General features: G+C 37.7%; 1 protein-coding gene across 4 annotated transcripts in view; it reads left to right on the top strand.

Annotated features, from left to right (window-relative positions):
* The window catches only part of rgs19 (regulator of G protein signaling 19), a 30,575-nt gene that overhangs the window by 1,428 nt on the left and 5,129 nt on the right, over positions 1-24,018 (top strand). For 2 of the 4 annotated variants that reach the window (XM_079478220.1, XM_079478217.1), the window contains exons 2-3: positions 11,557-11,667; positions 23,771-23,910. In XM_079478220.1, the coding sequence (XP_079334346.1) occupies positions 11,653-11,667; positions 23,771-23,910 (155 nt within the window). In that variant the 5' untranslated portion in view covers positions 11,557-11,652. Of the gene's footprint in view, positions 1-10,314; positions 10,423-11,556; positions 11,668-23,770; positions 23,911-24,018 lie in introns of those variants that run through there. The other 2 variants (XM_079478219.1, XM_079478218.1) reach the window with 2 other exon arrangements.

Below are 24,018 nucleotides of genomic sequence, written 5' to 3'. Positions count from 1 at the left end.
TGGCAAGAGGCTTGACATGTTTTGAAACACATAAAGTATGCCAGTCAAGGGTGTGTTTGATATCTCGGGTCAGACTAACTAACTAACGTGGCTTTTTTATCGTAACTTGAAAAGAGCAGGTCATCGTAGTGTGTAAGCTTAATATGTAGCATTCTTATTGCATAGTGACAACAATGAGGTTTATATTTGGCAAGAGGCTTGACATGTTTTGAAACACATAAAGTATGCCAGTCAAGGGTGTGTTTGATATCTCGGGTCAGACTAACTAACTGATGTGGCTTTTTTATCGTAACTTGAAAAGAGCAGGTCATCGTAGTGTGTAAACTTAATATGTAGCCTTCTTATTGCATAGTGACAACAATGAGGTTTATATTTGGCAAGAGGCTTGACATGTTTTGAAACACATAAAGTATGCCAGTCAAGGGTGTGTTTGATATCTCGGGTCAGACTAACTAACTGATGTGGCTTTTTTATTGTAACTTGAAAAGAGCAGGTCATCGTAGTGTGTAAGCTTAATATGTAGCCTTCTTAGTGCATAGTGACAACAATGAGGTTTATATTTGGCAAGAGGCTTGACATGTTTTGAAACACATAAAGTATGCCAGTCAAGGGTGTGTTTGATATCTCGGGTCAGACTAACTAACTGATGTGGCTTTTTTATTGTAACTTGAAAAGAGCAGGTCATCGTAGTGTGTAAGCTTAATATGTAGCCTTCTTAGTGCATAGTGACAACAATGAGGTTTATATTTGGCAAGAGGATTGACATGTTTTGAAACACAAAATTTATGCCAGTCAAGGGTGTCTTTGATATCTCGGGTCAGACTAACTAACTGATGTGGCTTTTTATTATAACTTGAAAAGAGCAGATCATCGTAGTGTGTAAGCTAAATATGTAGCATTCTTAGTGTATAGTGACAACAATGAGGTTTATATTTGGCAAGAGGATTGACATGTTTTGAAACACAAAGTATTCCAGTCAAGGGTGTGTTTGATATCTCGGGTCAGACTAACTAACTGATGTGGCTTTTTTATTGTAACTTGAAAAGAGCAGGTCATCGTAGTGTGTAAACTTAATATGTAGCCTTCTTAGTGTATAGTGACAACAACGAGGTTTGTATTTGGCAAGAGGCTTGACATGTTTTGAAACACATAAAGTATGCCAGTCAAGGGTGTCTTTGATATCTCGGGTCAGACTAACTAACTGATGTGGCTTTTTTATCGTAACTTGAAAAGAGCAGATCATCGTAGTGTGTAAGCTTAATATGTAGCCTTCTTATTGCATAGTGACAACAATGAGGTTTATATTTGGCAAGAGGATTGACATGTTTTGAAGCACAAAATGTATGCCAATCAAGGGTGTGTTTGATATCTCGGGTCAGACTAACTAACGTGGCTTTTTTATTGTAATTTGAAAAGAGCAGATCATCGTAGTGTGTATGCTTAATATTAGAGCTGCAACTAACGATTATTTTAATAATCGATTAATCTGTCGATTATTTGTTCGATTAATCGATGAATCGGATACAAATTTTTAAAAGCATTCATTTTCAACCCTTTATTGAAAAATAGAACTGACATTGCAAAACATATTTCAAAAGCTTTATTATTACTTATTATATTATTATTACAGCTGGCTGTGGTTTACATGATGCATTTCCCATCAAGAAGCCTCTCATGGTTTGCTGTTTTTTTCTGGAATTTTTTCGGGTCTCTCTGATGGTCTTTCCTCTACCTCCGCTCTGCTTTTTTAATTTATTTTTTCTCCGCTATGCTGCGCGGCGCGATCAACTTTTTTTAGTCCTGTGACACACTAGATGCGTGGCGTGAGCGTCTCAGAAGCCTGGCGTGACCGTTTTTAAATCGGCTCCCATGTTAACAGGTTAGAGCTTGCACACTGCCTGCGTGAGACGAGCCGCACGGAAAACGCGTGCATGCTAGGAATTGAATCGACGCCTATTTTTCACGAGACACGCAAGCGTGTTGGAAGCGTTTCCAGGCAAAATAGAATAGGAAAAGATGTTTATATGTAATTTTGTACACGAATACATATTAATGAATGCCATTTTGATGTTTGAAAGCTAATCATCATTTATTTGAACGTATTTTCAAATTGAATTTCATTAAACCAACATCTACACGTTACGGGGTTTACATGTCCACTGTAGAAAACATCAGGACTTAAATCATGTTTATAATGCATTTTTGGAGAAACAACAAGTGAATATTGAAATAAATTATACATTAATATTCCTATTAAGTATGAGATATTATTACTAAAATGTTGCAAATGAATACTCCAATTAACTACTTTTTTCCATAAAATCTTCCTCCAAGAAAATGCTTAGGCTATATCCAATGAAAAGATACATTGCATTGAATGGGAATATTAATTTATGTCCATCTTAAACACATATTGCATAAAGTAAACTCGTGCATCAATTGATTACGTTACATCTTTAATAACATATCTGAGAATCATCTTAATACGAATTGTGGTTCGTATTAAACCCCAAAATGTATTGGTGACTGAATTATTTTTGTTTTTTATGCTCTTAACAATGTGATTAAAAATGGAAAAAAATATGACACACTACAATAACAACGTAGTCTAGTGTGTCATCTGAGTGACGGTCCAACATCAGGTAATAAAGCTACAAAACATTTGGAAATGTTATTTAAATAAACAGACAGCCTACTTACTCATTTTTCGGATTTTGGAAGGTGTAGGTTATGTGAAAAAAGTTTAAACATGTCGTGAATACAAGACCCTTGTCTGTCGGCGGCCTCCCTCTATGTCACCTATAGCAGCAGCAGCGCGCCAGCGCCGCATCAGGCACGGTGCTGGTGTGCAAAGATACAGAAAACACGACGCAGCCGCCACAGAGCTGACACGCAACAGAAACGCCACGCTCACGCCACTCAAACATGTGGCGCGCGTTATAGTCGCGCGATACAACGAATCGATAATGAAATTCGTTGCCAACATTTTTAATAATCGATTTTTATCGATTTTATCGATTCGTTGTTGCAGCCCTACTTAATATGTAGCCTTCTTAGTGTATAGTGACAACAACAAGGTTTATATTTGGCTAGAGGATTGACGTGTTTTGAAACACCCAGTCAAGGGTGTCTTCGATATCTCGGGTCAGACTAACTAACTGATGTGGCTTTTTTATTATAACTTGAAAAGAGCAGGTCATCGTAGTGTGTAAGCTAAATATGTAGCATTCTTAGTGTATAGTGACAACAATGAGGTTGATATTTGGCAAGAGGATTGACATGTTTTGAAACACATAAAGTATGCCAGTCAAGGGTGTGTTTGATATCTCGGGTCAGACTAACTAACTGATGTGGCTTTTTTATTGTAACTTGAAAAGAGCAGATCATCGTAGTGTGTAAGCTAAATATGTAGCCTTCTTAGTGTATAGTGACAACAGCAAGGTTTATATTTGGCAAGAGGATTGACATGTTTTGAAACACAAAGTATGCCAGTCAAGGGTGTCTTTGATATCTCGGGTCAGACTAACTAACTGATGTGGCTTTTTTATTGTAACTTGAAAAGAGCAGATCATCGTAGTGTTTAAGCTAAATATGTAGCCTTCTTAGTGTATAGTGACAACAATGAGGTTTATATTTGGCAAGAGGATTGACATGTTTTGAAACACATAAAGTATGCCAGTCAAGGGTGTGTTTGATATCTCGGGTCAGACTAACTAACTGATGTGGCTTTTTTATTGTAACTTGAAAAGAGCAGGTCATCGTAGTGTGTAAACTTAATATGTAGCCTTCTTAGTGCATAGTGACAACAATGAGGTTTATATTTGGCAAGAGGCTTGACATGTTTTGAAACACATAAAGTATGCCAGTCAAGGGTGTGTTTGATATCTCGGGTCAGACTAACTAACTGATGTGGCTTTTTTATTGTAACTTGAAAAGAGCAGGTCATCGTAGTGTGTAAGCTTAATATGTAGCCTTCTTAGTGTATAGTGACAACAATGAGGTTTATATTTGGCTAGAGGATTGACGCGTTTTGAAACACCCAGTCAAGGGTGTCTTTGATATCTCGGGTCAGACTAACTAACATGAGAGCTCAACATCACAGCTCTAACTAGTTTATGTCTTTAGTTATTTCAAAACGTTGCCGATGCAGAAATCGGAATATCCTGGCCATCAACGTTATTTTACATTATCAACCTCAAGCTAAAACATTAATCCAAATGGAAGCTAGTTTTGCCGTGAAAACTTCTCGTGATCTGATATCAGATATTTTATGAATACCATTGCATGCAGATCCACCAGCATTTTCTTATTTTCACTCATTTCGTGACCTGAAAAAAACTGCATTTGTGCCAAAATATAAAGAGCTACATCAGGGTTAGAGATAGCAACCGTTGCTGCAAAAAAGTATACAGGCTATCTCGAAACCACATCCTCCTGCAACACAGGCATTATTCAACTCAAGTTTCTGAATGAACAAAACCAGAGAAAATAGAAAAGCAATGTGACCAGTCACTGGAGCAGGACCCTGAATAAATGATTCTCTTATTCAGGGCCGCAGGGTTGTGCTGGGTTCATAAGGGGCTAGTCTGCCTCTCTGAAGCCCTAATTCAATCAGAACGGTACTTAAACACAGCTCCTTTTAAAAGCAACGTGTTTCTCTCCTGGCGAGCGTGCCGGTTTTTACGTGAGGAGCTGGAGTTAATGACTGCCGGCTTCATGTTAGCTGGGTGAGAAGTTTTTTCCACAGTTGATTGCTTGGACAGAGGTCTGAAAGTGTGACCAGTTAGCAAACCAAAACAGAATCTGTAGATAATTTTATTTTTGTAGTGCTTTGGGGCTAAAAATAACTGACTTACTGACTACTACACTCTTGGAAAAGTTTGGAACAGTTGTACGGATTGCTTAATGTTTAATAAACATATTAGCCAAAGTATTTAATAAAAGACCACACCAGGATGTGCAGAAGTGTTTTCTGTAGCACTTCTGTAGTCACAGATTAAGTGCTTCTGTTGAATCTACTTCTAGCTAAATAAATGAGATTTTACATAAATTCCGTCTGTTTCCGTTGCATTATCTTTGCTGGCTGCCTGTGAAAACAACATACAGTAATATCATCAGGCAAATTACAACTATTTTGAGTCAGTTCTTCTAATGAATTTGTCAAAAAGCCTCACAAATTGAATCCAAGTAAATAATACTACAAAAGAAAACCTATTGTAAATGACACCCATTGATATATATATATTTCCTCAGACGTCTGCAGTGCTTTCTGATTTCCCATGGAACTGTTGAAAAGTTGCCTTGTAAGTAAGTGTGGAGTATAGACATAGTTTTGCTTGTTGATTAAAGTTCTCAGCAATGGACCAAAACATTTTAGGTTAAACTAAGTGCAAGTTTTTGAAAACAATAACGGTTACATCATGTGTATAACGTGTTCAGTCTATAGGCATGCTTGAGTATTCCCAAAACAAAAAAAGGAGGCCTCCATACTGTGTGTGCTAAGTAACATACTTAATAACATTTCTCCAGCAAAAAGTAGATTTACTGCACTACTACGACCAGAGACATAGTATTTATAAACACACATACACGCCAACAAAGGGTATTAAAAGTGCTTTTGGCTTTTTGATTTGGAAAGGTGCTAGCTTTAGCCTGCTAGCACTGAAATTATAACCCCACCCTCTATGCGATTTGCAGTTCAAAGCCACGCCTCCTCCAAACACATTAACGTATTTCAAATCCACGTAACGAATTACAAGCTAAATCCATTAAATTCTTCTCGAAGCATGTATATACCTGTCCAAAAGAAAGAGAGCACCCACAGTATCGTCTTTCAGACCTTGTGGCAGGGACCTGTCTCCATCGTGTAAAAGCTTAGCCGATGTTATTTCCAGTTTTTCCTCTTTCATGATCCAGACTTTTCGTCTCTGCTTTAAAAAAAAAAGACTTTCGTTTTGTTGATTTACTTGTTATCGGTTCCGCAGGAAAGTTTTATTGTTGCTGATTGTCCGCCATTCTCCCTACATTGACACAGTGCTGATGACATATGATGTCTGCGTGAACATAATGCGCAGTGGTATGCCAATTACGTTGGCTGAAAATGTACACATGACCAGTCACACGGTTCGGCCAGAACGTTTTGATTGGGCGAATGTTTTTGGTCCTACGCCTTTAACAGATTAAATATGATTATACAAATATTATTAAACCACTATACTTCTTGATTGCTATCAGGATGTAAATAGATATCCTACCAACATAAAAATATTTTTTGGACAGGATAACCCACCCTGCCTTTAAAACAGGCGTATGTGTGCAGACATCGCCATCTACTGGCCTTGCATGCATAATACAGTATTTGTTCAAAGTTTTTCGGATCCATGTAAACGCAGATCATTTTGACCAGTGCGGGGCTCTAGACACATTTGTCCCCATTGTTCGCACCAACTTACAATTTGGTCGCACATTTTTTTATAGTAATCATAATGACCTTGCATAATGAGGCAAATTTATAGGGTTCAGGTAATGAGTGTCAGGTGCGGGTGAAATCATGGGGTAATCAGGTGCAAGGGATTATGGGGAGTGAAGTCTGTGATGTCAGAAGTCCGGTGAAATGGGAGCAGGTATGGCTGGGAGAAGGCGCTGATGCGGGGGGCATGGCTGCAGCAGTGTAGTTGTAACAGTCACTCTGTCTTTCAATATTGTCGGCTATAGACCATTTCATATTTATGCTTTAACACATGTGTTTTACTATCCATATCTACTGGGCACTTGTAGGGAGGGGCGGTTCAAACCTGATTGGTAAAAGGGAAAATTTATCTAAAAATTGAATAAGAAAAGTACTAAGACATTGTTAAATTGGTCCATCCACATATAGTGGCTCAATAGATTTATTTTTAAGCAAGCGACGACGATACTTTATGTGCAAAAAACAAACCAAAATAACTTCTTTAACCTATACTACTTTGTCTTGTTACTCTATGGTGCGCGTTCACGAGAGTACTTCGACACATGCGCATTCAGTTTGTACGGCATCTACTGGCCTTGCATGCATCACTATCGAAATCATCAAACATTTTGCAAAGATCTGCCTATATACAGCATGCGTCTACTTGTAAGTACAGAGCTACAATTGAGCTTCCGGGTTGTCAGTCAGAACGGCGGCATCTGCCACCACCGAATTTGATGCGTTAGAGGAGAATATATCGATTAAAGTCGTATATTGTTGTTGCTTCAAAAAAGATTCTGGACCTTGACAACAACTATAACCGTGATGTCTATGAGGAGGCCTGGAAATCTCTGTCACCTAATCTGAATATGACATCCCATCAATGTTCCGTGAAAGCATTTTAAAAGCATATGGAGCAGTCTGTCCCGCAATGCTCTTATGCCGTTGGGTGTGCGCAGGGGCGCCGGCAGGAATTTTGGGCCCCATGAAAAAAAATCTAATTGGGCCCCCTCTGTGCAGCTGTTGGCACCACATCTCTAGGACCTAACTGTCCAATCAAAAGCTTTAAATAACTCCAATCAAAGGCTTGCAACTGTCTTAATTCTTGTAGTGCAATACTAGTACTAGCAAAATATTTACTCCTGGTGATTTGTAAATGCAAGTCTACATACAGTATGCAGTCCAATATTTGATGCAAGATTAAAAGCCACCATAAAAATGTCCATTCTTAATGTATTTTTATTGTAAAAATATTGACAGATTTAAAAAAAGAAAAAGAAAAAAACTAAATATATATTAAATTTTTAATCAAAATAAATTAACATCATCATCATGGGTTAAATGCAGAGGTCACATTTCAGGTATGGTTCACCATAACTGACAAATAGGTCACTTTCACTAACCTACATGCAGGTTGAGGTGAGCTACTCATTGTTTCTAAATGCATACAGACAAGAGGTTCTTTTTCATGTCATAATGGTCATTATGTGAGAAAAACAATTTTGTCTGATTTCTGTCATTAATACATATTCCACTTTCTTTTTTGTTATGGTTAAGTAACACAGTGTTGCTCACCTTCTTCACTGGGACAGGCAGGGGTGCAGTTATGGGGAGACTGGGGTGCTGTTGACTCATCTGTTGTTAAGTCTGCTAAGATGGGCACGGACAATTATTTAATATGAATATCTTGCTAAACGTTTCCCTGCACTGATTAAATGTTTATGAAATGTAGGCTGACACTAGCCTGCAGCTAGCTAACTTATTTCACTATGGACAACAGGTTAATACCACTTACAGACTGAATGCTACCCACCTTTCTTGGTGAAAAACTGGGTTACAGATTGACACCCTTTCTTTTGTCTTTGCTCTCTCCATTTTGTTTCTTTTCCTTTTTTGAAAACTAGATTGTTTTCCACGCAACATAATGGTGTCTGTTTCTGACGCGACGCGACTTTCTGCAACTAAACACGTCACTGATGACGAGTGCGCTAAGGCAGGACCGAACCCTTTCATGCAGACACAGGGGGGTGCTCGGTCAATATGGATGTTTACTTTTTGATCCATTGGGGATATTTAACTTTTATTGCCAAAATACTTTAAATAAAAGACATCCTTCATTTTATTATTATTTTAAATATACTAAATGATGATGATTTATATAGTGTATAATATAATTAAAAATTAATTAGTTTTTACCTATTTGTTGGGGCCCCTGTCAGTCAGGGGCCCTTGGAATTGTCCTAACTTTCCCCCCTATACGGCGCCCATGGGCGTAACACCGAATGAAGTCAAACACACACTTTAGTTTGGAGACAGAGGGTGAGCACATGCTCTCTGCTCGCTCCTTCCTGCACTTATAACAAGCGCGTCATTCACCACTCATAAATGACATGAGATAAAAATTATTTCACATACTCACACCAATGCGAACCTGTATAATTTACTAAACATACTCTTAAACAAGAAATACAGTATCACTATTTTACCCTTGGCTTTTCTTCAGGTCCATAAAGCTAAATGGTAAATTAGTTTACCATTTTAACATGCATTATTAAATCTACGGTTGAAAGGGGAAGAATTGTCTTGTGCAATTGTCAAAAACATGGTTATGTGGTCAAGACCAGCCAAAGATTTTTTCACGATGCTGCATTTTTATCAAGTATTATGCATAAGTCATTGCTTGACTAAACCAAGCCCCTGCTGACTTGAAGAGAAACACCATTATTATATGTGTTTTCTTTTCTTTTTTGATCTACCACTTGAAACCACTACTTTTACTTGAAAAGTAAGTAAAATGTTGCTTTCAGAGAAACATTTAGGACAGTTATTTGAGTCTGAGTGTCAAAGCTCAAACGTTTTAATTGTTTTTATAGACTTTTAATCAGGAGTTTATTAAAGACATGAGTCGAGCCACATGCCAGAGTTTAAACAGATGTGAAGAGCCAGTGTTGTTTCAGGGCTTTTTGTTTGTTTTGGTCGGATGGAAAAGGCTGAAGTGCAAGTCATCAGCAGATTAGCCGGGTGTCACTTTAAGAAACTAATTTTTAGAAGGAAGCATGAGTCACTCGTGCGCGGCCATTTTGCTCTCTTTCACAACCATTTTTTTTACTTTTATTCTCTTCCTGCTTTTTCTCATTCTTTTAACACAGAATTTAAACTGTTACATTCAGTCCATTTAATCTCTTAATACCAAACCAGTGGACATGATCCATGAAACTTCTGTATGAAAGGAATAGCTCAGTCTTACCCCAAAATGCCGTCATCAGTTTCTTGACATTTTGATGTTTTTAATCATATATTATTTGCTCTTTTTCGTTCGCGACTGGCGCTTAAAGGATGAAGAAGCACTGAAAAATTAGCACACAAATACTTTCCTTAGACTTTTACATTATGAATGAGAGAAGTGGCGATTTATTAAAAAGAATGTTTTAGTCAAATCTTTTCAATGAATCAGTTGATCATGTTTCCAAAACTTACCACCACAAAAAGTTACAGTATTTGTCTATATTCCCATAGATATTTAGAAGGAGTGACAGAATTTTCATATTTGGGGAACTGTGTTTCGTTAACTCTCAGCTACTGAAAACCAGTTCTGTTACGACATGTTCAAGTGTACAAATGACATTTCATAAGGCATACATCCATTTGAAAAATCAAGTTGTGTCCATAGAGACGTTGGTTAACAGAGACCGCTCCCTACAACTTTACCAAACCTTCCAGGCTTTTGTTTTTTGCCCTCTGTCTAAGGTTTTCTTACGCATGTTCTTGCCAATGTCCTCTTTTCTTCCTCGTCTTCTGTTGAGCATTTCCTCTTTTTATGTTGCGCTCCCCATCCTCCCTCTTCTTCACAGAGTCAAAAGGGAAGTAGGAGGTTTTGGCCATAGCAGACTCAGCAGTGCATTTAGTTCTTCATGTAGTCAAAAGCGTTAATAGAGATTAGCTGAGAGATATTTATTCCGCGAACCTGGAGTGATGTAAGTATCAGTCTGCCGAAAAAATTATTTCAGGTATCGCGGTTTTGTATATTGTATTACTATATCAAACTTTCCATTTTCAGTATTTTTGATTTGTACATAAGGACATTGACATTAATTTAGCTCAAAATATTATTTTGCAAAGTTTGGAACATTTATACATCTAAAGTGAAGAATTGTAATATTAGCATATCATGACCCACGTTCATTTAAAATCATGTTCACCAGGTCACTACTGATTCCCACCCCACTGGTAACAGTTTTCAAATATTTACATAGATTAAAAAAAACATAATAAATTAGATAGAATTCATTTGAAATCACATTAAAAGTTTGTTCAGTGTGTCTTGGGTGGATTGACCTTTAGATGCACATCTGTTCCCATCTGTGTGTGTGTGAGGATGGCACAGGAACGTGGCAGCTGGCTTATCATCTGGCGCCGATTTTTTCACGATTCTTGAACACGAAGTCTACAAGAGTTTAGAGAAGTGATTCACAGTGATGTAGTAAATCTCAGTACAGGCCAAATTAGAGTAACATGTTTGAGTTTGTCATTTGACTTGTGTTTTATTTTCTATATCGTGCAAAGTTAAAATGCAGTGTGGTACTAATTGCTCTGTTTGTTTAGGCAGCCCAACATGGCAACATTGGATAACGTAATGGCATGATTTTGAGGAAGGATTTTGATGTGAAACACTGGTTATGAAAATTGACAATACCTAAAATTTGTATACAACTTACAGTACTACCTATTAAGAAGAGTGGGCTTTTGTTTCCCTCAGAGCCTCATTTTAATTCAAAATAAACTTTAGTTTTAATTTAAACTTGATTAAATGAACTTGAAAATGACTGGAATATGAAAATATTACATTATTTCACGTTGAATTTGCATGCAGGTGATTTTATTTCAAACTCCCTTCAAACTATTATTTAAAAATTGAAAGTTGTACATTGTAACCTCTAGCAGACATGAACTTAACATGCCTGAGCAAGTTAGCTTAACACAAAATAAATCACAACTAATTGTAAGCATTTGCTTAAAATGACTAATATTCCCCCCCTTGTTTTTCTCTCCCCCTTTTTGTGTTTACGTGTACGTCCCTGCCTGTGTTGTGTGTGTGTGTTTGTGTGAAGGAGAGGTCCGAGGCCTGCGGGGGGATGACATGCATGTGTCCAGGCAATTAACATCATTGAGGATTTTAAGACTAGTAGGCTGCCCTCCGCCAAGCCATGATGGACATTCTGGTAACCTGCCTTTTAACTCTCATTGGTGTTTGTGGTTCTTGTTTGTGTGTTTTGTTTATGCAGTGGTTCTCAAATTGTGTGTGTTTGCAAAGTGTGAAACTTACAATACTTAAACAGATTTAACGATTTCTATAGAAAATGTTGGAACTTATTTAATGTTTTATTTTTGATCTATTGATTATAGCTTTACTGCATTTATATGAGCAATTTGGTGAGGCTCCTGCTAATCGTTCACACATTGGAAACTGAATATTTTAATGTAAGCAGCAAATGACCGTGTCAATAAATTGACGTGATCAACTAATAGACAAGTTAGAAAGTCTTTGTGCAACATTATGATGCTGGATTTCCTTAAGACCTTAAAGGTGGTCTGGTCTGCTTTTGACCTGTTACTGTTATTGCTGCTTTATTAGGGTACTTTTACAGACCTGCCACAGGGACAGTCGAGGGACTGCTGAGGTCTCATAGCCCTTTAATTTTGATTAGTTACAGAAATATTGATGTGAATGAAAATGTGGCAAAATGTGTAGTGACTGACTCACAATAATACAGTATTTATGTAAGAGCCACATAACATTAACATTGTAAATAACATACTCTTGTGTAGCCTTTATGTGGCTTTAACACTTTACAAACAACATAAAAAAGTTCTAAAAATTTTATAATTATTTAATTATTAAGTTTAAAAAGTTTTAAATATTAAATTTACTAACCAAACAGAAAAGATGTTTAAAATCAAATATAGCCTAAGCTATTTTATTATTTTCAACTAATGGTGTTTTCACATCTGTAGATCGATTGCTTTATCCCGAAACCGGGGATAAATCCCTACGATGTTGCAATTTCATCTTGGTTTGGTTCGCAGTTTATCCAAACCAAGTCACAGGCAGAAACTCTCCTTTAATTGGTCAATGTGTGTAGCAAGGTTCAATGTAAGGAAGGAAGGAGGCGGGAACCTGAGAACGTACAACCACTTTTAATATTATAAACAAACAAACAAAGTAAAATTCTTGAAGCTCCCTCACGGCCGACTGCTGGCCAAACAAACAAATCAGAACAAAGTCCAGGCCTGGTCCTCTCTCGTCATTCCCTATTGTCACTCCTCCCTTATGGCTCCGGAGCTCCTCCGTGAGAGAAGCGAGACCGTTGCAAACACAGCTGAGGCTCGTTGTTTCTCGCTTCACCGGCCTTGCGCAGTTCCCTCACGGCTCTCGTCCCGCCCTGCTCGCCACATACCCCATCGCTCCTCGCAGGCCGGGGGGTACAGCCGGTAACTTGGCTTTTAAACTCAGAATTTAACTGAAAAATAAATGTAAAGTAGCACTGCTGAACCACTGTAAAGGAAGGGTGTGCGCTGTGGATTTATACCACAAGTGATTCCAAAAATGGAATGGAGCATAATAATAGTTTCTCAATTATTTTGTTTTTGTAATTGATGAAGGACAAAATTGACGATTACGATTAATTTTCGAATAATTGCACAGCCCTACTAGGTGTATTAGAAAACTCAAAGGGACTGACTTGAATAATATGTTGTATAATAAGTATTGCTATTTCACCATATTAAGTGTCTGGTTAAATTGGTTAAATGGAGGTTTGCACGCTCAAACACTGCATCTGTTCACCCTATAGAATTCACCCTCGCTGAGAAAGATAAACAGAGAGAGAGCAGTGGAGGGAAAGAGTCATAAGTCATATGATTTATGACCAGTCAGCCATGACATCTGGATAAAGTTATAGAGGAAAGCAAGATTTAGATCTAAAAACAGACAAGCAAACATCCATGCTGTGTTTGCGTGGAGGAGAAACTTACACACGAGTTTTCTTTCGTTTTTTATAGCAAGCACATCTTAAAGGGCTGTCAACGGTAACTCATTAACGCATGCAATTCATTCTTTCAGATTAATACGTTTCTACATTAATTTGGAGATAAAATGTGAAATGATTAGAATGTAAAAGTATACTTAAAACATAAATGCTGTGCGTGATTAGTTAGTAAATTTGATTAGACAGCACTAAAATAAACATAAAACATCTAAATAAAAAGTGTGTGTTTAATTTCACTATACGTGTGCGATTAATCACAGTTAATCACACAAAAGCGGTGCGATGAATCGCGATTTAAAAATCTAATTCTATTCTATTGACAGCCCTTATATAAGCCTATATATATTCCTCTCCTTCGCCGTTCTACTGTGTTTAGTTCCTTGCCCTCAGGAAATCAGAGTTTATCATGATGGATGCAAGGTCCGGGGGTGTTCTCACAAGATTGAGTTTGAGAAACTCACAAGACGGGTGTTTCAGAAGGTTCAAGAATAATACAGTTAAGGATGGCCGGAAGAACTTCAGAGCATGTGAAGAGTTCAGACATTGATGGCCAATTGGATTGTAGTTAAGTTTGGGGCTAGTTTGGAAATGATTTTTTTGTTTTGTTGCATAATGGCATTGTCATGAAGACCAAGGCCTGTAACACAAAGGTCTAAAATCCTTTAGTTTAGTAAGCGAGCGCAGGTGGATCTCTGTGGTGTTTGGATTGACGCGTGTTCGCAGTGATTTAAAGCTGAAGTGTGGTCAGTTTCGGGTAGCTCGCTGCTCCCCTGCGGTCGCTCTTCAGTAAAACCACTTCCTCCTCTCATCGTCTCTTTGAGGCTCCCTGCGCTGTCCCTGTATTTCAGTTATTGCGGGGACCAGCATCTTAAAATGAGCGAGCAAAAGCTTCACTTCAAAGCATTAGTGGTGTAAGAAAGTAAGAGTGTGAAATACGGGGACAGCGCAGGGAGCCACTTGGATTGGCTTACAGTCACAGCCACACCATGCGGACAAACTCAATTTAACTTCAAATGCAGTACAGCTGCTGATGTTCTAAGATCATTTTAGGACAGTTGTCTTTTGTCATATACGGCATCTTTTTTTTTTTACTTGACTCTACGCAAGTGCTGTTTTTCTACCATTATCAAAAAAAGGATCTAAAAAAAGTGTTTCAGCTTCAAGCAGCTTCAAACACTCTGAGTATGTCACAGCGCTTTGTGAGTGCGAGTGTCGCTTGTCTACTTTAAAACAAGGAACTTGTTCAAGGCCGAGAAGCAAAGCCCTGACAAATATGGCCTTAACAATCAAATGAATTACACTTGTCCAGTTTCGCCCAAGTGGTTTGCGTGATGGGATTTTAATCTGTCTTGAAAACGTTTTGGAGTGCATTTACACCTGGTCGCACTCGTCTGCATGCTCCGTGAGTTAACACATGTATTAGCATATTTTTCTTTCACCATTCAGAAAACTAAATACATGTATGATTTAATTGTTATTTTAAAATGTATTATTATTATAAAAAAACATATTTCTTATTATTTAACTTAAATTTACATACCTTTTAAATTGTTTAACTGATAACTGGTCAATTTTTACTCTCGATTAACGGTTAAACCTTCAATATGAACATCCCAATTTCTAATACATGATTTTTGGTTTGCAGGGCTATACATTTACTTTGTTTGCACATATAATATACGAAATTCATCGAAAATCTGTTTTTTTTTCTCCCACCCCTAGTAAATATTATAATACAATACAGTGTTTTTTTAATCTGGACAATATGTGTTGACTTTACTTAAAAACCATGATCCAAAAAGGCTGCACATATATTTAATTCAATTTAAGGATATTTTAAGTCAAATAACAAATATTTCTGGTGCGTTTACACAAATATATGAGTTCACTTAAACCTCTTTACTTAAATGATTTAGCATGAGTTCATCAATTTACAATGCTCATGGAGGCTTTACTTAAATATTCAATTGATTAATCTTAATGTTCATATAGCGTAGTGAAGTATATTATTATAACAAATAGTATTGAAATAATTAAATGATTCACAACAAGACAACATCATGTTTGCACAGCTGAAAAGAAGTACAAATAGACAAATCAATACAGTAACGCAAGTAAATGTAATTCGTTATTTTCCACCTCTGGGTAAGCATCACTATTATCATTGTTCATGTTTAAGGATTTTAACCAAACGCTAATGCTACATGTTAAACTTTGACATGTATCTTGCAACTTGAAGTAATGGGTGTTTTTTTGGGCGCAACGTTTTATACAATTTATACAAACAGTATATATTATAAATATACACACCACATACTGTATATATTGTATAAACACAACATTAACGATTAAAGGGCTAGATTTAAGTATTCAAGTTAAAAAATCTGCGTGAATATATGAAATGTAGTGGAGTAAAAAATTATATAGGCTTTATAATGTAGTAAATGTTTTCCAAGGTAAAAGCGTTTAGATAAATCACAGATTAAAAGTAAAAATCTTTGGTAAGTTATGTCCACCTATGAATTCTTGCTTGTTACATTTTGTTGGCGTCGCTGCTGAACCTTCTCAATTCGGCTTGCTTCGCTAACAGTTCTTGTAAATCTTGAGGTTTACTGCATCTTCATCGGATGCTACAGAGGCTTCCGGTACAACATTGAGGTTTCATCTTATTACCAGATGGCTTATTCACTGTGTGAAGTAGAAATGTGGTTGCTCGCGTTATCAAATGAAGAAAAACAGTAGTGCTGTTGTGGACTCATTGTTTGTCAGGACTGATGGCTATCAGTGGTATAGTGATGATTGTTTGGTTTGATCCACCGAGAGGTGAGCATGCAGAAAGAGGAAGCAACGGTAGCTGACTCACTAGGTTTCAAGCACCCAGTCTCGTTTACAACAATAGTTGCAACACTTCCTCTCTCGTTCTCACAATTTTTACGTGTTTCTGTGTCAATCTGACTGTCTTTAGAGCTATGCAAGATGTGGTAAATAGATGTTTCACTCACCCTTGTGTCTTTCTAAATCTGTTTGACTTTATTTTAAACATTGGTCAAAAAAGCCTTTTACCATTTCGAGTTAAGTACGGTTGTCAGGGATGGGGGACAGAACGCAGACGGATCTCCAAACCAAAACTTTATAGGGAAAACACAAAACAAAACCCACAATGGGGCAAAACACGGAATCATATTAGAACAAAGAAAAACACTTCCCATGAGGGTGAAAAAACTGGAGGATACACAAGGGAACTAAAACGTATACTTCAATAATAAGGACCACGGCAGAGACAAGATTTCCAGACGAGGGGTAACATGACATGCACTAGAAACAATGAACCACACGGGACGAGAGGCACTTAAATGGAGACAATAACCAAGGACAATAATTCAGGGCAAGTGGCAGGAATTAACACTAAAGGGAAACTAACGGGAAGATACAAGGGGCAGTTGAGGGGAATTTGGATTGGACAGAAAAAAAACACAGGGGTCTGACATGATCCTGCCACAAGACTCGAAAACCAAGACAAAAAATATCTGAAAGGACTAAACTGCCTCATTAAGGTGGTCCTTATCCCTTATGTGCTATACGTTTGTGTGTTTATTATATGAAAAATAGAGGCCAGGGTATTCTTTAAAAAATTTGTTTTATTCTTTTGTCATATGGCTTTGCAACATGAGGTGGAGAAAATTATGACAACATTTAAAATGTTTTGTGAACTGTTCCTTTAAAGATAACAGAGAGTTAGAGGCACATATTGATCACTTTATGCTTCTCGTGGAGCTCAGGAGGGTTTTCATCGCTGAGTTCTCCCTTTACCCGTGCGACTGTACCGAAGGAGCCGGAGTTCGCTTACTGTCAAATCTCCTTAAATGGACATCAAACTACAAAATATTTGCCACAGCTCATGCTATTAAATTTAACTCTCGGCCAAATAAACTATTTTTGTATTTGCCGTTTGTGTGCATATGTTTGTTTGGGTAGATTTACAGTCTCAGTGGATTGTTCATGCGTATTTAATAGCAGCTGAGTTGCAAATGATTTTTCCAGCTAAGAATTTAGAAAGTTGTGTTACCCCGGGATCATTGTCGCAAATATCTCAGGTTTATGTTTCACATTACGTTGTACTGTATGTTCGAAAAAGTATTATTGACTATTTTCACCATTTTAATGCCTCATGTTTAACAAAACTGTACGAGCACAAATTGTGGCATTGTCATTCAAATGACCATGTATGATGAGACATGTATGTTTCAGTAGGTCAACAGGTGTGGCATAGCAAACAAGGTCATGGGTTCAGTTCCCATGCAGACTGATACAGGGCTTACAAATTTGTCTATTAAGGTTGACTTGCCTTTCCAATTTAAAACATGTTCATAAATGAGACGTCTATACATTCACAGCAGTGTTTTCATTGTAAAAAAAAGTGTGTGCGCCACACATTACCTGTACATCATCACCTGGGTTAAATGCGATATCTGTTTTTTCCTTTCGGAGTTGATGATTAAAGTGATAAGTGAAGAGAAAGTAAATATACTCTGGGTTTGCAAATCCCTGGGCTGACGTAGATAAGCACGTATACACATGTGTAAAGTTTTGAAAACTTGTTCTCATTGTTCAACCAAGAGCTTGAGTTTCAGAGCTTGTTGGGACAAGATCAGTGCAAACAGTTCTCTCTTTACGTCTCGATTCTTTCTTGGAGAGTGTTTTGATGTGTTGTCAATATCTGATAACTCTGCCCTCTGTTAAGACCCAGTAAAGCCTCTTTTTCGTGTGTGTGTGTGTGTGTTGTGAAAAACATTCATTTTGGAAACCTGACTTTCCCAGAGCTTTTGTGTTTGGTGCAGGTCTCCGGGGTTGCGTCAGGGCTCCGAGCTGCTCCAGAAGTGTTTGTTTTGACGTCCCTTTCATGAACATTACTGGACACATTTCAGAAATCCCGAATAGAATCAATGTTCATGCTTGTACAAGTAAAATATTTTTCTATATGGGGTGCTTCCTGGCAAAGGACCTTCTATGAATACTGCTTCTGCGTTTATCTATTCACTTTATCGATTTTAAAGTTTTATTTACACATACACCTGTATGACTTCTGCAGAACACAAAAGATGATATTTTGAAGAATGTTGGTAACCAACCAACACTGGACCACATCAACCTTTTTCTAAATATCTTGTTTCACAAAAGAGTCATATACAGTTTAACCACAACAAGGTACAAACATTTTATTTCAGGTAAACTATTATTGTGTTTCCGCTCTTTTTTTGGCAGAGTTACTGTTGTATATGTCTATTGCACCATTTAAAGGTGGAGCATTTGATAGGCCACACAAGCGTGCACCAAATAATTGACTTAAATCTTTACATTGTCAAATATTCACATCATCACAATGTTGATTTAATTCAGTCTAGCAGAATTACTCACATGGATGTCAGGAATTTCACGAGGAGAATGAATCCAAGTGCAGGCAGCTTTGGTGGTGGAGACACAATGACTTTAATGACAAATCTCAAAACCCACTAGGGTGTAAACAACAAAGAACAAATGATAACAAAACCGACAGGATTAACCGAAAACACCACATGAACTTGAACTACACAACTAGAACTAGCCTGCATAAACCCACAGCGCAAGACTGCCACACCGTCATTTACGGAGCACAAAGCAAAACAAGCAAAGTGAATGAGCACAGGACAGCAGACATGAGGGCATTATAAAGGGACACTAACAAAGGAGATAACAATGGGCAGGTGTGGGTAATGAAACACTGAAGGGAAGCTAACAAGGAAACGAGATGGGCGGGGCCAAACCGGAGGGAACGTATATAATGTCATGACCAATGATAATATGTTTCTCTCCACACAAAACATGAGGCCCTGCCATGACTCTGCCACAAGACCAAGAATCATGACAATGGATAGCCGCCTGTCAATGCCCTTGCCCTTTAACCTTTGACCTCTTAAGTAGCAGCCACCAAATTCCCCCTTAAGGTGTAGCAGTGCTGAGTCACACTTAAAGAGCCGCCGCACACTGAGATTCCAAACCGTGTGTTTTTACTTGTTTTGTACATACGACACATGTCTCTGCCCGCCTGCACGAACCTCGTCCATTCAAGAGCTTGTCTGGCAATTGCAGTGCAGTATTAAAAATGACACAAATTCAAAGCCTTATATTTGTATGTATCCTGAAGCAGTCAACTTATAAAGGATTTGTGTTGCCTGTTGCATTTTGAACCGTTTGCCTCTCTCTCTCTCTCTTTCTGACGCTATACTTGGACACTGATCTGTGTTTGATATTATGAGAGAATAATCACACAGATTAATTCTTAAATGGGCTCTTAATTGGTTTAAGCCCCCAGGCATGAACAGCAGAGTTTTATCCAACCCTCCAACACCCAGAAAGACACGTCCCAGCATGCATGTGTTATTCAAGGGCCCTGATAACACCAGAGCTCCCAGGGGTCTGTATCATTTTATCACACTGCATTGGTGTCTCTTTCACACGTTTTCCTTGTCTTCGGTTTCTAATGTGCAGAAAATAGATTTCCTCTGGGTTGTAGGGTTGTATTTCTGTATTGTATTACTTCATTTAAGTTTTGCTGTTCAGCTAGACTTTCGTGACAAATGTCTATTATTCAGTCTTGATTAAACTCACCAACATGATGCTAAAGGATTGTATGTTGTTGCCAGTGCAGTGCTGTGCGGTTACTATGGTGTTCTTGGTGATTAGGTGCAAGTCAAAAGAAAAAGTCTAAAGTCTTGTGTGATATTTTGGTCTTCAGGATTTAAAATATTAGTCCTTTCAACCGATTAAAAAAATGTATTGTAATTAATTGCACATAACATTCATGTTTTTTTAAATATACTTTTACATTCAAATAATTTCACATTTAATCTCCAATTAATAACTTTTTTCTTTAACAACATCATTTTATGAATGAAATCCAATATTCTGATATTAGCACTGCAACTGATCCATTAAGTGTATTCTTTCTTCTTTATTTTAACATAAGTATTAAAGTACAGTAGCCTATAATCGAGAGCGAGGAAATAGTAGGAAAATGGAATAAAGTTCTCAAACACTGTAAAAAATGTCCCTAAATTACACTTAACAACTGGCAGCTGTAATTTTACAGCATACCTACTGTAATCTGGAAAAACAGTTTATTACTGTAAAATACATTACAATACAATATAATACATTACACAATATAATGCTATTATTCTAGTGTTCCTGCTGTAATTTCCATTAACTGTTTATTACTATAAAATGTTTGTTTCTGTTAACTTTACTATGAGATAATACCAGAAGTATTGTAGCACGTGATTTGTGATCCCTACATTGTAAGACTGCTAGAAGCTAAGGATTTAATATTTACACAGATTCAACATGGTCTCGAAACGTTTGCTCTGTCATCAAAAAGCTGTAATGTTCACTCATTGTGGCAAATGTTCACTCTTTTTGACAAATTAAAAAATGTCTCACTTAGTCAAACTTGCGATTTTAGCACAGCTAAATATTATATTATTGGGTCCAGTTACCAATACAGAATTGGTTTGCGACATGAATTGTCATGCCTGCCCTGCATTGGGATTTGTGTCTCATTAGGGGAATCTGGCTCATGTCATTCTCTCTCCCTTTTGCATGCTTTGTCTCTCACTCCCTCTGACATCGCGGGTCAAGAGGGACAGTTTTCGGGGTTGCCAGGGTTCAACCAAATCCCTCCTAACAGGATTAGAGGGAGGGTTAACAAGATTAGAAATCACTACGCCTCAGCCCCAAACCCATATAACATATACATTTATCTTCATTTTTCTCTGTGCTATGTGGCGTTTTGAAGTATGAATATCAGTTATTATGATATACTGATCATGATTTCTGTAAATTAAGGGAATGTTTGCAGTAGTCTGTGTGTGGCATTTTTATTTATTTATTTATTAAAAGTAAAAAGTAATTTTTATTGCGAAGATTTGTTTATTGCAGCATTATTTTATATTGTTATATTGTTTGTTATATAGGAGCATAATTTTTTGTTTGTTATACAACAGTGTAGAAAACCAGTCTAAACTAAATCAAAGTATTTTTGCTGATATAAATGTTTTTGGTTAACAGAGATCCAAATAAGTATTCAAATATTAGGATCATCACTCTGTCCTGTTTTTCAGAACTGAATGCAAGCCCACCGTTGTCCAAAACATTTTATCGAGTGAACGTGAATAAAACAAAAGACCAAAAAATGCAGACTAAACAAAAACACAATTGTGTGCTGGATGTGGTTTCAGACGGTCATTGTGTAATGCTACAAAAGCAAACAGGAGAGGTGTTTAATATAGACAGGAGGACCTCCAGAGGGAAATACAACACCGCTCGCTGTTAGACAGAAGAAATGGGGGAGGACACAACCCTCCTGTGCTTCATTTGTGAAGTGTGGAGTGTGTTTTCAAAATTTCTGGCCACCACTGACCCCAGTGCAGAAAATAGCTCTCCGGCAAAGAAAAAACAGTAGAAGGGAGGATGAATGGGGGTCTGCGAAAGGCTAAAAATAACTTGAGCGCTCGAGAGGGGGAGAAGTTGTGAAATTGTGAAACATTGAAAATCGTAAAGAAAGGTGTATAGAAGTTGTTAATAGCAATTCTCCTGTGGGACAAAAAAAACACAACAGACCACATATAAAGTTACAAAGTCTGTGGTTTTAGGTTTCATAGATCCTGGTAGTCTAGCATAGACAGATCTGTGACTGTTGGCATAAAGTCTGGTCGGCATTGCAAATGTTACGGTTAAAAATCCATTACAACTGGTTGATATTTGCTCAAAATAGAAAATGTATGACTTTCTTGCTGAAAATCACTGTCGGTGTGGCACATCACAAAATTTGACCAACCACAGCTCCGTTTTATTGACGTGAAAGTGGAGATAAATAAAAAATTGGTTGAATTGACATTTTACTTGCTATTGACAAACCCATTCATACAAACATTGCAAACCTTGAGTGTGTTTACACGCACAAAATAAACGGATATCTATCAAAGTTCAGCTTATAGAAGAAAACTGTGTTCACGTGTTTATATGCATATTAATACATTGGCTATGCAGAAACTGCATTTACATAGAAGTTTGAGACTTGCTAGGTTTCTTGAGTCCATCGAGCGTCAAGTAATTAATGCAGCGGGAAATCGGTCAGAAGCTGTATCTGCATATGCAACTATAGTTTTTCATTTTTGTGTTGACAGTAAGACTGTGAAACAATTATATCCAATAATATGTAAAGAAATCAAACAAAACGTTGTGCTGGCATCTTTGGGTGTGAAAGGGCAGTTCCACCTCAGTCACGTGCACACTTCCTGTTGCTTGAGTTTCCTCAGAAAACACAATTTCTCCCTCATAAGCTAAAGCTCGTTCCTGTCTGGAGACACACAGGGGTTTGTTGTTGTTTTTGTCCAGAGGCTGTGGACGTTTGGGAGACTATAGGACTGTTGTGTATACGTTTTGATTTCTATTTCACTAAAATCTTCTCTAGGATTATGACAATCACTGCATTGTAAAATTTTCTTTAAACACACATATGTTTGTGGCTCTGTAATGATAGTATTGGAGATGTTGGGTACATGTAGCGAGTTTGTAACAGCTGGTCCAAGTGTTATTGGAAAATAATTATTGCTAAGGCCTTTTAGCAAATTAAAAATAACTTCAGAATTGAGAAGGGCATATGGGCGAGGAGAGTTTAAACAGGTCCAGTGTATGAAATTTAGTGGCATCTAGCAGTGAGGTTGTGAATTGCAACCAATGGCTCACTCCAACCCTCCCTTTCGAAGCACTGTGGTGGCTAACACAGAACTAAGATGACCTCACGTTATGCTTCTTTGCCGTAGGAGATAATATATTTGCAAAACGTGCTCTGTAGTTTGTCCGTTTAGGGCTGCTTTAGAAACAAGATTGGGAATTCCATGTAAGGGGACCCGCGGTGTGCGTAGATAGAAATAGCTCATTCTACACAACACTTCATTATGTAAGATCCGTATACACCTCTGAACACGTAGTTATGCATATGATATTGCATTTCTGTCAATGCTCCAAAAATGACACACTGAACCTTTAAGGAGAAGATTGGTGGAAAGTTTGATTGAAGGTTGAAAGCCTAATGTTCAGATTATGATCTAGTGACGTTGTTTCGTTGAACGAATTACAACCTCACGACCACATGCATGACACAAAATTAGAAGATTTCTTGTGCTTGTTATTGATGTGTTCACACATGAGTTTGTGTATTTACTTTAATGTGTATCAGTACACAGGCCCTATCCCGGCAGACCGCGAGTCTCCGATGGCGCGGAGCGAGACGTCCCCCAGCCGCACCCAGCATCCCTCCCCCACACATAAACCCAACACCTGCTGCTTCTGCTGGTGCTGCTGCTGTAGCTGCTCATGGTACGATCCACACTCACTCACCTGTCTCTGTCTACACATGGTACAATCCGAATTCCAGTCACTTCTGCTCCCCCACTTGGGAGATTTCAGATAACCTGCAGTGGCCCC

Source organism: Barbatula barbatula, assembly GCF_947034865.1.
Source record: "Barbatula barbatula genome assembly, chromosome: 17".
NCBI lineage: Eukaryota > Metazoa > Chordata > Actinopteri > Cypriniformes > Nemacheilidae > Barbatula > Barbatula barbatula.
This window is presented reverse-complemented; position numbering and strand designations above follow the sequence as displayed.